This window comes from Podarcis melisellensis (assembly GCF_964234715.1).
Source record: "Podarcis melisellensis genome assembly, chromosome: 13".
Classification (NCBI taxonomy): domain Eukaryota; kingdom Metazoa; phylum Chordata; class Lepidosauria; order Squamata; family Lacertidae; genus Podarcis; species Podarcis melisellensis.
In genome coordinates, this window is record NC_138545.1 from 2,893,745 (window position 1) to 2,909,211 (window position 15,467).

Here is a 15,467-nt window from a genome sequence, read left to right on the forward strand (position 1 = left end):
AAAGGGGATATCAGTGTAAATGAAAACATGAGACTTACCGTTTTGTTACATACGGTTTTGTTTTGGAGTTGTCTGCTTATTTTGGAGTTGTTTGTTGTTAAGAAAGTATATTATGTGAATAAAATAATAAAGGATTTGAGACAGGGGGAAAAAGGAAAAGAAAGAAAAAAGGCTTTGTTCCAGTCTATACTATTCTCCTCTGCTACAGGAACCTGCCTGTTTCTCTTAGGGCAGAAGATTTTATTTTATTTTAAAAGGGGAGGTTTGAGATTTTTGCTTTTATCTTCATCCCAGGGTGAAATCTGAAACCCTCCTGGCACCTCCGAGAGGCCAAATCAATTAGGCCTCTATCTCTTCCTACACTCCCTTTTAAGACAGACCAGTGCACAGACTTTTATGACTTTTTAACACCAAGGCAACGTTTTTCTCTTCCTTGGTTGGCTTAGGAAAGGAATTGGCCTGCTGTGGATTTTGGGAGGGGGCAAATATATCTCTCTCTCCCTTTTTCACCCCTAAAAAAAAATTCCAGACCCCAAGGGATGTAAGGACAGAGGGAGTTATAGAAATGTGTAGCTGGAAGGGACCCCAGCGGCCATCTAGTCCAACCCTCTGGTAAAATAAAGATTTTCCCTCCCTCTCTAATCCTACAAGAATGACTGCAGTCCTGGGCACGCTTATTTCTCAATCATTGCCATTTCAATAATTTCTCGGCAGCTTTCCTTTTATCGAAATAAAAGCACTGCCCCAGGCGTCTGGCCACAGCATGCAGTCGGACAAAACACCAATCGCTAAAAAAGAACATCGCCAACTATTACGGCACCAAAGAGAAGTCGCTTTGAGTTCTTTTTGGAAGGGAAAAAACCCCAACTAAATAATTATGCAATCAATAAATCAATCAATCAATGAAATGCAGCCTGCGAACTTCATTTGCTATTTTGGCCTCATCCGGCAGCTTGTGCGCGCTTGGGAACCGTCTCATTCTCATTCTCTCTCTGCACGTGCTCAGAGGCACTCTTGCCCACCCACATTGGCTCCTATATCAGAGAAACAGAGCTTCCGCGGCTAGGACGAAGCCTAATAATAATAATAATAATAATAATAATAATAATAATAATAATAATAATAATAATAATAAAAATAATAAATAAATTTTATTTATATCCCGCCCTCAGAGCGGCTAACAACAGTAAAATAATACAGCATTCCAAAATCAGTTCATTGTAAAATCAGTTCAGCGGATGCAGCTTCCCAAATTGCAGGGCGAGCGAAGAGTTAAAAGCAGGGGGCGTGGCCGATGCTGAGGGGGGCGTGTCTCCCACCATGCCCCGCCCTCCTCCCTTATATAAGCTCCGGCGCCGCGCTTTGCCCATGCCGTCTTGCCTGCATCTTCTTCCCCGGCCGGCGGGTTCCCCCGAGGTCCTCTAGTCGGCGCGTCCCCATCAAAGGAGGAGGAGAAGATGTTCGCCGTTTTCCCCGCGGAAGCTCCGCCGCAGCAAGAGCTCGGAGGGGCCCCGATCCCTGCTGCTACTGCTGCTGCCCCTCGGGCTCTTCCGCCTCCTCCTCCTGCCCCCGAGGACCCCCTGGAGAAAGTCAAGCGCCCCATGAACGCCTTCATGGTGTGGTCGAGCGCGCAAAGGCGCAAGATGGCACAGGAACACCCCAAGATGCACAACTCGGAGATCTCCAAGCGCCTGGGCGCCGCTTGGAAACTGCTGCCCGACGCCGAGAAGCGGCCCTTCGTGGACGAGGCCAAGCGCCTCCGGGCTCTGCACATGAAGGACTACCCCGATTACAAGTACCGGCCCCGGCGCAAGGGCGGATCCGGGCGCGCACGGGACAAGGGCGCGCAGGCAGCAGCCTCGCCAGGAGCCTTTCCGTGCGCCCCGACGGCCGAGACGCGCGCCTGGAGCGCATACGCCGCCGCGCCAGGAGGGACCCCCGACGGCAGGGGCGCCTGCTACCCCTACGAGCTCGCCCAAGGAGCACCCGGAGGCGGAGGAGGAGGCTACGGGGCCGGATCCCCGGCGCCCTACAGGTGAGCAAGAAGGGCAGCCCCGACGGCGCGCGTAGTGCGTAATGCTCGGTGGTGGTGCGTAATGCTCGGAGGAGACCCCTCGGGAGGCTTTGAGCGCAGGGAGGGACGCTTCGAGTCCGGTCCTGCTCGCGAGTAGACCCTCTGGAGGTTGGAAGGGGCGTACGACGTCCACTGGGTGGTAGGTGAGCTCTACTCCGGTGTAGAGGCGTGGAAACTGTAGACCTTGCGTCGCCGCGTCCGTAGGTTTCCGTGGGTTGGAAGCGAGCCCTACTCGGGAGGAGGCGCATTGGATTTTTACACCCTGGGAAGCAACGTCCGTTAACTTCAATGGGCTGTAGGTGAGTCCTACTCGGAGTAGACGCGTTTTTTTAAAAAATACTTTTGATTAAAGCGGAGTAAACGCGTGGAAACTTTAGACCCCAGGTAGCAATGTCCTAGATTTCAGTGGGGTTGTGGGTGAGCCCTACTCGTGAGTAGGAAGCTCTTTAGATCTAGGGTCGAAACGTCCGTAGACTGTAGTGGGTTGGATGTGAGCCCTACTCTGGAGTAGGCGCATTGAAGCTCTTGCGCCTTGGGAGCTGGTGGTGTCCTTTAATGTCAATGGCTTCTATGCGCAATTAGTTCTGCTCGGAGCAAGACTTGGTCTCATTTCAGCGAGAAGTTTGGGAAACTCTCCTCGGAGTAAACCCATTGAAACTCTGAGGCCTCGGGTGGTAGCGATGTCCAGTTTCAAGGCGCTGCGTGCAGTGCTGTCTTTACTCAAGAGTAGATTCACGGAAGCACTTGGACTTCGGGTGGCAGCAACGCCAGTTCACCACACTGGGTTGCATCAAGCAGTCGCTTCTGCTCAGAGTAGACCCATTAAAAATAATGAAAATGGTTCGGTTACTTTCAGTGGGTCTACTCGGATCAAGGCTTGGTTTGATGCATCGCAATGAGGGCGACTAATACCGCAATAAATAATTTGGACCACATTTGGAGCTTCTCGTGGCGAAAACCTTCCCTCCCTTCTAAACTCCTCGCAGGCGATCCTGTGCGTGCTTACTCGCGAGTAAGCTCCGCAGTGTCCTTTCCAGCTTTGTGGGTGGGTGGGTGGGCGGGGGGCTGCGATCCTGTGCGTGCTTCCTTGCGGAGGAAGCTGCGGGGAAGCGCAGCGGGAGGGTTTACTTTGGAGAAAAACCAGGCCTAAGCACTGTGCGCTTGGTGGATCGGGACCATTCCGGCTTCTCACGAAACGGACTTCCTGGATTTCAGCTGAGCGTGCGAGACGAGCCTTCTTCCTCTTGCTTTACAAAAGCACCGAAGGGAAGAGTGAAGGGGAGAAAAAGAGAAAATCTCCGTTTGGTTTCCTATGCAGCCAGAAATCCCATCCCGTGTTCCGATTTGCAGGAATGTTTGAACGTGTGCAGCAAACAACCTCCCGTTTATTTAGTTGCATTTATATATCTGGGTCTTCTCCCAGGTCCTAGTCCTGCGCTCTAACCACTGTGCACCACCACCAGCGCATAAATCAGGTTTTGTGGTTTTCCAAATTAAGCACTTCTTTTTTGCATCACCAAAAAAATGTGTTTTTTCTTTAAATTGCGTCTATCTGGAATGAGGAACAGGGGAACACCTTGCTGCAGTTCCTCACTGGAAGAACTGCCTGCCCAGAGGCTGCTGAAATTGGCTGCTAAATTCCTGTGGTCCAGGATTCAGTTCTGGGATCTGTGCTGGGGGCAGGTTTTCCGGAATTGGCTTAAGTGTCATCTATGGAGATAAGCTTTTCAGCGGCTGATTGTGTTACAAAGAGCAGGACACCTGGGTTCTCCGGAGGGGGGAGAGGAGGGAGGTGCCTTTCCGCACATCTGCTTCCAAATGTGGTTTCTAGTGCAAGGTAAAAACTTCTTTTTGTGAAGAGAACGCAGGGATTTGTTTTTTTGCAGAGAATCTAGGAGTCCTTACCCACCTTAAATGATAAAATTTAAACACTAGATTGTTCGTTTAAAAAAGATACAGCCCTGAAACCTGAAAGCAGAGATCAAGCCAGAAAAAAGAACAGTGATTCGAAACTTTAAACAAGTTGAAATAACAATAGACTACAAAAGATGATTTAAAATTGCATCCGCTGCCTTTGCTGCCACCCGAGTTGAGAACCCAGATTGCCGAATGTCCCTTTACAAAAAATAAAACCCTGCACCCCTCAGTTTGGGGGACCCAGGAGTTTTGCCCCTCCTCTCTTTGGGGGACCCAGGAGTCCTGCTCTCTCTGGGGGACCCAGGAGTCCTGCTCTCTCTGTTTGGGGGACCCAGGAGTCCTGCTCTCTCTGTTTGGGGGACCCAGGAGTCCTGCTCTCTCTGTTTAGGGGACCCAGAAGTCCTGCTCTCTCTCTGTTTGGGGGACCCAGGAGTCCTGCTCTCTCTCTGTTTGGGGGACCCAGGAATCCTGCTCTCTCTCTGTTTGGAGGACCCAGGAGTCCTGCTCTCTCTCTGTTTGGGGGACCCAGGAGTCCTGATCTCCCCTCTGTTTCGGGGACCCAGGAGTCCTGCTCTCTCTCTGTTTGGGGGACCCAGGAGTCCTGCTCTCTCTCTGTTTGGGGGACCCAGGAGTCCTGCTCTCTCTCTGTTTGGGGGACCCAGGAGTCCTGCTCTCTCTCTGTTTGGGGGACCCAGGAGTCCTGATCTCCCCTCTGTTTCAGGGACCCAGGAGTCCTGATCTCCCCTCTGTTTCGGGAACCCAGGAGTCCTGCCTTCCACCCCGGGGCTGCCCTCCTTCCTTCCTGGAGAGATCCCCAGCGCCCTGGCTTGCTGCCCCAGATCTGTCTCAGCGTCATGCCCTGGCAATCTGGGTGTGGCCCCCCCCACCCCCACCCGGGGGGTTGCCAGCTCCTTGGGTGCTCTCCAGGGTGCATCATCGCCCTGCCCTGCGCCAGACACGCAAAGGGGAGCCCTGCCCCTGAGGTCGTGACCGAGGGTGGCCTAACTCGCAACCGAGCCGCTTGGCGTGGGGGGGGGGAGAGGGAGGAGGAGGCATGGGAGAGGCAAGCCTTGCGGGTGCCATGGGGGAGAGCCAGGACTCCTGGGTCTCCCAGAGGGGAGCGGGACTCCTGGGTCCCTGAAACATAGGGAGGCAGGACTCCTGGGTCCCTGAAACAGAGAGAGCGCAGGACTCCTGGGTCCCCCAAACAGAGAGAGAGGAGGACTCCTTGGTCCCCCAAACAGAGAGAGAGCAGGACTCCTGGGTCCCCCAAACAGAGAGAGAGCAGGACTCCTGGGTCCCCCAAACAGAGAGAGGGCAGGACTCCTGGGTCCCCCAAACAGAGAGAGGGCAGGACTCCTGGGTCCCCCAAACAGAGAGAGAGCAGGACCCCTGGGTCCCCCAAACAGAGAGAGGGCAGGACTCCTGGATCCCCCAAACAGAGGGAGGGCAGGACTCCTGGGTCCCCCAAACAGAGGAGAGCAGGACTCCTGGGTCCCCCAAACAGAGGAGAGCAGGACTCCTGGGTCCCCCAGAAGAGGGCAGGACTCCTGGGTCCCCCAAACAGAGAGAGCAGGACTCCTGGGTCCCCCAAACAGAGAGAGAGCAGGACTCCTGGGTCCCCCAAACAGAGAGAGCAGGACTCCTGGGTCCCCCAAACAGAGAGAGAGCAGGACTCCTGGGTCCCCCAAACAGAGAGAGAGCAGGACTCCTGGGTCCCCCAAACAGAGAGAGAGCAGGACTCCTGGGTCCCCCAAACAGAGAGAGAGCAGGACTCCTGGGTCCCCCAAACAGAGAGAGAGCAGGACTCCTGGGTCCCCCAAACAGAGAGAGAGCAGGACTCCTGGGTCCCCCAAACAGAGGGCAGAGGTTTGAGGATGGAGAGTGGTGGTCCGTATTCCGGGGACCCCTGGGGAGGCGGGCGGGAGGCTGGTGGGTGAGGAGGGGCTGGCTGGCAGGCAGGCAGGTCTGGACAGGTTTGGGGGCTCTCAGCCAAAACTGGAAGAACAGGCTGGCGTGGAATGCAGTCCCGCCCCACAGGCCCCGGGGGATTAGCTTTCTCTCTCTTCCCGCAGGTGGCGAAGGGCTGGGCCCGGCAGGTGCTCTCCTGGGGTTATGACCACCTCACAGCCTAGCGCACAACACAACACTCCCGGATTGTGAGCGTTGGAAAGGGGTCCCTCAAAGGTCATCCAGCCCAACCCCAGTGGTTGGCCGATTTAGGGCGGGCGAAAGAAAGTTAGACGGCGGAACTCCCTGCCACCAGAGGTGGTGTGGCCACGAACGAGGCTATAAAAGAGAATTGTTCCACATTGTTGCCTTCCCACACAAACTGGAGACATTCCCCTCCAACTTCTTACAATATTAGATTTATTTTTTTTAAATATACTTTTCAGATATATACATTTCACTGATTTTACATTCATTTGAACATTTTAAAACTTCCTTCCCCCCTCTTTCTACGTTTCCTTAAATTCATTTTTAATATATTCTGCCATATCCAAATTAGGGAAACTTGCTCATTTGGAGAAGAATATTGGAGATGTAACAAGAATTTGCTGTCTGGTGTGGCTTCAGGGCTCGGGTTATTTACGTATATTAACATTATTTCATTTCTTATAGCGGCTTTTTTCCTCCCGGAAGCTCAGGCTGTGCTGCGAATGCTTCTCCAAAATCACTTTTTCTATTCACACAACACCCCTGTAGTGTAGGTCAGGCTGAGAGAGACATCCAGTTGAGGTTCATGGCAGAGTGGGGAATTCGAACCCGGGTCTCTTCCCTGCCCCCAGATCAAAGCCCCGGACACTCTTAACCAGGCCTAGGCAAACTTCGGCCCTCCAGATGTTTTGAGACTACAATTCCCATCACCCCTCACCACTGGTCCTGATAGCTAGGGATGATGGGAACTGTAGTCCCAAAACATCTGGGGGGCTGAGTTTGCCTCTATGCCTGCCTTTAACCATTGCACCACGCAGCCCGAGACCGCTTAATTGCCAGGGTTTCGAAGGCCCGTGCAATAAGAAAACCAGGCCTATATTAGATAGATAATATACGAGAAGGGAAAGGTCTGCAAGGGATTTTTGAGCCATGGGATAAGGAAATCACTTTATAAGAAGTGATTATAGTCTTTTAGAAGACATCTGAAGGCAGCCCTGTTTAGGGAAGTTTTTAATGTCTGATGCATTACTGTATTTTAATATTTGGTTGGAAGCCATCCAGAGTGGCTGGGGAAGCCCAGCCAGATGGGCGGGGTATAAATAAATTATTATTATTATTATTATTAATGGAGTAAATACAAAGGAAAGCGTACTTACCTTCGTTGTACATTTATATTTTAAAGCAATAAAGATTTACTCAAAAAACCAGGCCTGCCAGGAGAGCCCCGGTAGACTATTCCTGAGAATGGAGGTTCTATTTCTGAATACCCATAGTATATATGGGGTGGGGGATTGGTGTCTGGGGTTCCTTGGGGGGCCTCTGTGGATGTTGTTCTCGCCAGCTCCTCCTCCTGTTAAAACAAGATCCTTGAGATTTACGGATTTTGAGACTGGAGAAAGTCCTTATTAATGCAGCACTGTTAACCTGTGGAACTCCCTGCCACAGGAGGCAGCGGTGCCCACTAATAATCTCGATGGGTTTAAAAGAGGAGGAGCCATCCATGGAGGAGGAGAGGTCTAGGTCCAGGATGGAGGCAGCAATACTCCTCCCAAAAACCACTTCTTTGGGTGCATGGGGGCACTTTGTAAAAAAAATATTTTATGTGTCAGGCTTCCCTGTTTCAGGGACCCAGGAGTCCTGCCTCCCCTGTGTTTGGGGGACCCAGGAGTCCTGTTCTCCCTCTGTTTCAGGGACCCAGGAGTCCTGCTCTCCCTCTGTTTCAGGGACCCAGGAGTCCTGCTCTCCCTCTGTTTCAGGGACCCAGGAGTCCTGGCTCCCATGTGTTTGGGGGACCCAAGAGTCTTGCCTGCCCACTGTTTGGGGGACCCAGGAGTCCTGCTGGTGTCAAGTACGTGTATGAATATTCTTTCATTTCAGAAGTGTGAGCTGGGCTGGAGAAGATTGGTCGGTGTTTGTGCCGGCTGCTGGGAATTGTAGGGAAAAACTACAGTTCCCTAGTCTACGTGGGGGAGTTTGTGCACACCGGGCGCGCTTTAAACGTGCGGGTTCGGATGGTTGACCTTTGGGGGGGGGTCCCCTTGCAACGGTGCGGTTTCGTGCCTGTAAGGTGATCCTAGTGGGCTGTGCTACAACTCCCAACGCCCTCTCTCTCTGTTTCCGCAGTTCCCTGACGTACGGCGCCCAGCCCTCCCCGGTGATGACCACGATGATCAAACAAGAAGGCGGCTTGCAGCAGTTTCACCACTCCTTCGGCGACTTCCACGACGTGATGACGGCTTATTCCCTGCAGGCGTGCGATGCTGCGGAGGGGGCGCCCCAATACTGCATTTCCCAGCACCCCTACTTGGGGTTCAGCAACACACCTCCGTTGACCCACCTTTAACTGGTTTGAAGGTGGCAGAGAAAGGACTGATTTAATTTGGGGTTTTTTGGGGGGGTGTTGGTTTGGGGGCTGTTTGATTTCCCCAGCTTCGTGCAAAAGGGGATAAACTTAATTTCACTTCTGCACAAGTTTGTGTCTTGCATATATTGAAGCGGGAATATTTGTACAGGACATTTTTTTTTCTTTTTTTACCTTAAGAAATGAAGGAAACAGGAACGTCTTAAGGGTGGGTGGGTCCCAATTCCTGCTAGCAGGGATTCCTCGTTTGGGTGGGGGGGGGTTATATTTTGCTAACTACTTTTTTAAACAAGTTTTTATATTAAAAAAAGGAATAAAAGCTGTTTGTGTGAAAGACCCCGGTTTGTGGGATGCAATGGTGAGGGGAGGGTGCTTGTGGGCTCTTGGCAAATTGTAGAGTTGGAAAAGGGACACCCAAATATCATCTAGACCAACCCCGGACCCCGCAAGGGAGGAATTTCAGCTGGGACTCTATGGAGCAGCAAAATAGTGCCCCTCGGTTGCCTTGGACCACAACTTCCCGGCAAAGTTCACTGATGGCCATGTGTCTGGGTTGCTGTGCTTCGTGGGCTGAAGCGGGTTGGGCTGGATGACATTGTGGGGTCCCTTCCAACTTGAAAATTCCACGAAATGTGGCTGCGGAAGTCTGGATGTGCCTGGAAACCTGTAGCTGCAAAGGTGCAAAGATGGCTGGAAGTTATAAGGGGGATAGAAGCACAGGGAACTGCCCATACAGAGTCATGGCTATAATAATAATAATAATAATAATAATAATAATAATAATAATATAATAATAATAATAATAATTTATTTATACCCTGCCCATCTGGCTGGGCTTCCCCAGCCACTCTGATCGGCTTCTAACCAAATATTAAAATACAGCAATGCATCAAACGTTAAAAGCTTCCTTAAACAGGGCTGCCTTCAAATGTCTTTTAAAAAGAAGATAGCTGCTTATTTCCTTCACATCTGAAGGGAGGGCGTTCCACAGGGTGGGCGCCACCACCAAGAAGGCCCTCTGCCTGGTTCCCCGTAGCTTTGCATCCCGCAGGGAGGGAACCGCCAGAAGGCCCTCGGAGCTGGACCTCAGTGTCCAGGCAGAACGATGGGGGTGGAGACGCTCCTTCAGGTCTACTGGGCCTTTGAGGCCGTTTAGGGCTTTCAAGGTCAGCACCAGCACTTTGAATTGTGCTCGGAAACGTACTGGGAGCCAATATAGGTCTTTCAGGACCTTTGTTATGTGGTCTCGGCGGCCGCTCCCAGTCCCCAGTCTAGCTGCCGCATTCTGGATTAGTTGTAGTTTCCGGGTCACCTTCAAAGGTAGCCCCATGTAGAGCGCGTTGCAGCAGTCCAAGCTGGAGATAACCAGAGCATGCACCACTCTGGCCAGACATTCTGCAGGCAGGGAGGGTCTCATCCTGCGTACCAGATGGAGCTAGTAGACGGCTGCCCTGGACACAGAACTGACCTGCGCCTCCATGGACAGTGGTGAGTCCAGAATGACTCCCAGGCTGCGCACCTGGTCCTTCAGGGGCACAGTCACCCCATTCAGGACCAGGGAGTCCTCCACACCTGCCCGCCCCCTGACCCCCAAGAACAGTCCTTCTGAATACTGTACCGAGCGAGCCCACAAGGGAAAAATTAGAAAACCCCTGAAACGAGAAGTAATCGACTAGAAATAATATCTTATAGAATTAAACTAAATAACAAAAATCAACAAGTTTAAGGAAAACATTGGAGAAACCTAGATTAACACCAGCAGTAACTTCTAGACCAAAGGAGCGTTTGAGCCCTGTTTTTGAGTTTAAAATCTAAAACAGCTTATTTTATATTCCTTTCTTTGAATTTATGCTATGTAGGTTTTTAAAACCTTTTTGTAAAGGCAATACTGGAGTTTTCACAGCCGAGTCTTCAACTCCTTATTACCACTGCTTGGTTTTCTTTAAATAGGGCTATGTCTAAAGCTTGCTATTAAGATTTTCAGACCTTTTTTGTAAACTCAGGGGAGCGTTTCAGCCCTGTTCTTGAGTTTAAAATCATCTAAGGTTTATGATTTCTGTTTCCATCTGAGGAAACTTAATAGTTCAGTGAAACGAGGTTTGTACCCCCCGGCGTCCCGTTAAGGCTTTGTACAGTTCTAGGTTTTTCTAATTTTTTACTTACAACTTTTTTGATTTTTTTTTATTTAGTTTAATTCTATAATATAATATTTCCAGTTGATTACTTCTTGTTTCAGGGATTTCCTAATATTGTCCTTATTTTTTATTTTTGTTATTTAGTTTAATTCTAGAAGATAATATTTCCAGTTGATTACTTCTCGTTTCAGGGATTTCCTAATTTTGTCCATAAACTTTTTGATTTTCGTTATTCAGTTTAATTCTATAAGATAACATTTCCAGTTAATGACTTTTCATTTCAGGGATTTTAACGGCATTTCATTTGTTTTGTGTAATATCTCGGTTCCGTGACAAGGGAATGGCTGTTGCTGGGTCCCTTTGGCACAGCGCGGGCAACCCCTTCTGTACCCACCTCCCGCCAGTCTCTGGCGATGGATGACTCACCTACTTCGTGCTGGGACAGGTGTGTGCCAAGGGTAGGGCAGGCTGCCACCCACAGGCCCGGGAACCGGAGCGAGCCCAGTTTTCGGGGGCAGCCCTGCTCCCCGCCCGCCCTTGAACATGTCCCTTCCAGCCCTGATCCAAAAAGGGCGAGCGGCATTGCTTAGATTGGCTTCCTTAGAAGGAAAGGTTGCAGCGCTTGGGGGCATGTCGGGTCAAGAGACAATATGGTCGACTTAAAGCCACGCAATTCTCTACTGCATTACCGGCAGGGTTGAGATGAATGACCTTTGGGGGACCCCTTCCAATTCGGGATGCCGCTTTGAGTGAAAACGGTGCGTTTTGTTTTCCCCCAAAAGGCTTTTCTCAAATAAAAACGGCACACCGGTTCCCCTTCCTCCTCTCGAGGAGACTTATTGCAGGATGGGAAAAGGAACATCCCAAAACACGGTTCGAAATTCTCGAGGTGCCCGTCACATTTTGCCACCGGCGCTGGTCCAGTTGTGACTACGTGGGCAAGTTTAGGAAACGGCATTAATGCACAGTTAATTCCATTCCCGCTGTGTGTCGGCTTCTCCTCCTTGCAAACCAAGATGAGTGAATTGTTGGTCACCTTTGAGGAAAAGCCGAAAATGCATTTGAGTTGGGGTGCGGGGAGAAGTTACTAAGTTTAGCACAGCTTTCCGGATATCGCTGTGCAATGGCTTCCTCCTTCCTGTGCTCCGAGGGCACCGGATTTTGCAAAGCTGGTTTCTTTACTGCCCAGTTTTCGGAGGGTACGGCTCACAGCTGTCCATGGAGGCACAGGTCAAATCTGTATCCAGGGCAGCTGTTTACCAGCTCCATCTGGTACGTAGGCTGAGACCCTATCTGCCTGCGGACTGTGTCGCCAGAGTGGTGCATGCTCTGGTTATCTCCCGCTTGGACTACTGCAATGCGCTCTACGTGGGGCTACCTTTGAAGGTGACCCGGAAACTACAACTAATCCTGAATGCGGCAGCTAGACTGGGGACTGGGGGCGGCCGCCGAGACCACATAACACCAGTCTTGACAGACCTCCATTGGCTCCCAGGACGTTTCTGAGCACAATTCAAAGTGTTGGTGCTGACCTTGAAAGCCCTAAACGGCCTCAAAGGCCCAGTAGACCTGAAGGAGCGTCTCCACCCCCATCGTTCTGCCCGGACACTGAGGTCCAGCTCCGAGGGCCTTCTGGCGGTTCCCTCATTGCGAGAAGCAAAGCTACAGGGAACCAGGCAGAGGGCCTTCTCGGTAGTGGCGCCCGCCCTGTGGAATGCCCTCCCATCAGATGTCAAAGCGACATTCAGAAGACATCTGAAGGCAGCCCTGTTCAGGGAAGTTTTGAATATGTGACATTTTAGCGTATCTTTCATCTTTGTTGGAAGCCGCCCAGAGTGGCTGGGGAAACCCAGCCAGATGGGCGGGGTACAAATAATAAATTATTATTATTATTATTATTATTATTATTATTATTATTATTAAAACCACATGATTAAAAATTGGAGCGTAAAAATAAGCTGGGTCTGGAAAATATACCCTTTTGAGTGTCAAAAATTCCAACCCAGGGTAAAGAGGTCTTTGGCACTCGGTGGAAGCTGTGTCAAGAATGCACCAGTTGCACCTCTGGTCTTTTAGGTCAGGGGCCACCACAGTAAAGGTCCTGTTCTACCCCTGGGCTTACCCCCATGTTCCCCGGGGCCCTCTCTGCTGATCTCAGCACAAACCCATTTTAAAGGGCCAGAAACAACCTCTAAAAATGGGGAAATGACACCAAAACAGTGTCCAGCGATCTCTTGTGCCTCCGTAACTGCAATCCCAGGAACGCTCCTGGTTTTCAAAACTGTTTCCAGAGGTTGAGAGAGTCCTTGCCGGCTTTTTTCAAATGTTGCTCCCGATAAGAACACTTGGTTTCTCGGAAAAATAATCCCGCGTTATAATTTTAGGGTTTCAAACACAAATTTGAGCATCCTGAACCAGCTTGGCTGTTTTGAAACCGGAGCTTTGATATTATTTTAAGGGTGTATATATAAAAGAGAAAAATTGGGTTGGGGTGGGGTTACATGAGATCTAAACAGAAGCACAGGCTGTTTTTGTTGCATTTTGGACCAACTGAAGTCCTGGGACAGTCTTCAAGGGGTGGCCCCAAGCAAGCTAGAATTGCAGTAGTCCAGCCCGGAGGTTGCCAGAGGCAGTCGCCAAGTCATTTTGGAGGGAGGGGGCATCGGGGCAGCCTGTCTCCCTAGAGATATTTTGGTTCCTAGTATTCTGGTTGCACTGTCTATAACTGAGTGGAGTTTGTGGTCCAAAAACAGCGATTTAGGGAAAAGTGCTCCCGAGAGACTGATGAATTGGGGTGACAAAGTGAGGCCCAATCTTTCCATAATCCTAATTAAGTGATGGGAAATGGATCCTGCACAGCTGGAAACACATCTCTTTACCTTAAAGATCTATGTTGTCACAAGATGCGATGTGGGTCTCCAAGTAGCTTAAAAATCCCTTCGTAAGAGATGGAGATGCTCCCTTTGGCCACTGAAAACAGGCTGCAGGATTGAACCCAAATGTGATCAGGGCAGGTGGGCAGTTAATCAATGGAACTCCCTGCCACAGGAAGAAACGACGAGGGCTTAGGATTCGACAAAACCGCTTCCAGTTGCCGTGATGGTTAGACATTGCTCGAGTTGAGACACTTCTGACTCCCAGCTCCAGGAAACCCCAGGAGGGGAGAGCGGCTCTCGCACTCGGGTCCTGCTCGCGGGCTTCCCTTAGGGCCACCTGGTCAGCCCCTGTGAAAAGAGGTCGCTGGACTGCATGGGCCATTGGGTTCGATCCAAGCTCTTAAGTTAGCATGGAGACTCCAGCTCCAGAGACAGTCTACCTAGATTCTTAGGTAGGGCACAGCAAACTTTTTCAGCAGGAGGCCGGTCCACTGTCCCTCGGACCTTGTGGGGGGGCGGACTATATTTTTTGGGGGGAAATGAATGAATTCCTGTGCCCCACAAATAACCCAGAGATGCATTGTAAATAAAAGCACACATTCCACCCATGTGAAAACACGCTTGTCCGTGGGCCGGATTGAGAAGGCGATTGGACCTTAGTTTGCCTACCCATGTTTTGAGGGGTATTTGGCCCCCTGTGAGAACAGGGAGCTGGACTGGACAGGCCAGGGGGCCCGATCCACCGGGCTTTTATGTGTGCTGCTTTTGCAATCCAGGTAATCTCAGCCGCTTGGTTGCAGGGATGTTGTGATTCTAAAAGCAGTGGGGTGTGTGTGTGTAAAAGGGTGGGGCAGTGTGTGGGGCGGGAACACCCTTTGGCAAAAGTTTAAACGCTATAACATCCCCCCCCCCACTGCACTCCAGGAAGACAGCTGCAGATCTGCTCTGACTCACCTGGTCTCCCTCCCTGAAGCGAAATCTTGCTAAGCTCCCCAATTAGGATGCCCTGCCCCGCCCTGGCTGGCTGCCCCCCCTGCCCCCCCCCCCCGCCAGCATCACCCACAAAGCAGAGAGAAAAACACCCATTTCCTCCCCCTGCAGGGCATTTGGTATTTTTGCAGGCTGGATTGAGCTGAGAGAGAGACACAGTTGTGGGTTAAACCACAGAGCCTAGTGCTTGCCAATTAGAAGGTTGGCGGTTCAAATCCCCGCTGGGGGGAGCTCCTGTTGCTCGCTCCCTGCTCCTGCCAGCTCAAAAGCACCCCAAAAGGTGCAAGTAGATAAATAGGTACCACTCCAGGTAAGTGGCGTTTCCGTGCGCTGCTCTGGTTCGCCAGAAGCGGCTTAGTCATTCTGGCCACATGACCCAGAAGCTGTACGCCGTCTCCCTTGGCCAATAAAGCGAGATGAGCGCCACAACCCCAGAGTCGGACACGACTGGACCTAATGGTCAGGGGTCCCTTTACCTTTAAGTTGACCCACCTGGATGGAGCAAACCCAAGATCTCCCTCTGCTGGCAGCGACGGGAAGTGGCTTTTATTCAGGGCACTGACACCCACCTACTTCAGTATTGTCTACACGGCAGGCAGCAGCCTCTCCCAACCCTACCTGGAGGCGCTGTTAGGGACTGAACCTGCGACCTTCTGCACGCAAGGTGGGTCCTTTGGTTGCAGACCCCGGGGGTCGCCCAGCCCAGCCCCCTGCAACCCAGAAATCTCAGCTAAAGCATCTATGACAGATAGCCTTCAAACCTCTGCTTAAAAACCTGCAAGGAAGGAAAGACCACAACCTCCAGGGGGGAAATTCTTCCTGGTGTTTACTTGGTTCGAGTCCCACCGTCCAGAGCAGGAGAAAGAAAGCATGCTCCCTGTTCCATGGGACAGCCCTTCAGATATTTGAAGATATCTCCTCCCAGTCTCCTCTTTTCCAGGCTAAACATCCCCAAC

General features: G+C 51.2%; 1 protein-coding gene across 1 annotated transcript; it reads left to right on the forward strand.

Annotated features, from left to right (window-relative positions):
* The first annotated feature begins 1,381 nt into the window (after positions 1-1,381).
* On the forward strand, positions 1,382-8,760 carry SOX15 (SRY-box transcription factor 15). The gene is made up of 2 exons (XM_081884896.1): positions 1,382-2,035; positions 8,273-8,760. The coding sequence occupies exons 1-2, from the start codon at positions 1,458-1,460 to the stop codon at positions 8,490-8,492; spliced, it is 798 nt and encodes a 265-aa protein (XP_081741022.1). The 5' UTR covers positions 1,382-1,457; the 3' UTR covers positions 8,493-8,760.
* The last annotated feature ends 6,707 nt before the right edge of the window (positions 8,761-15,467 follow it).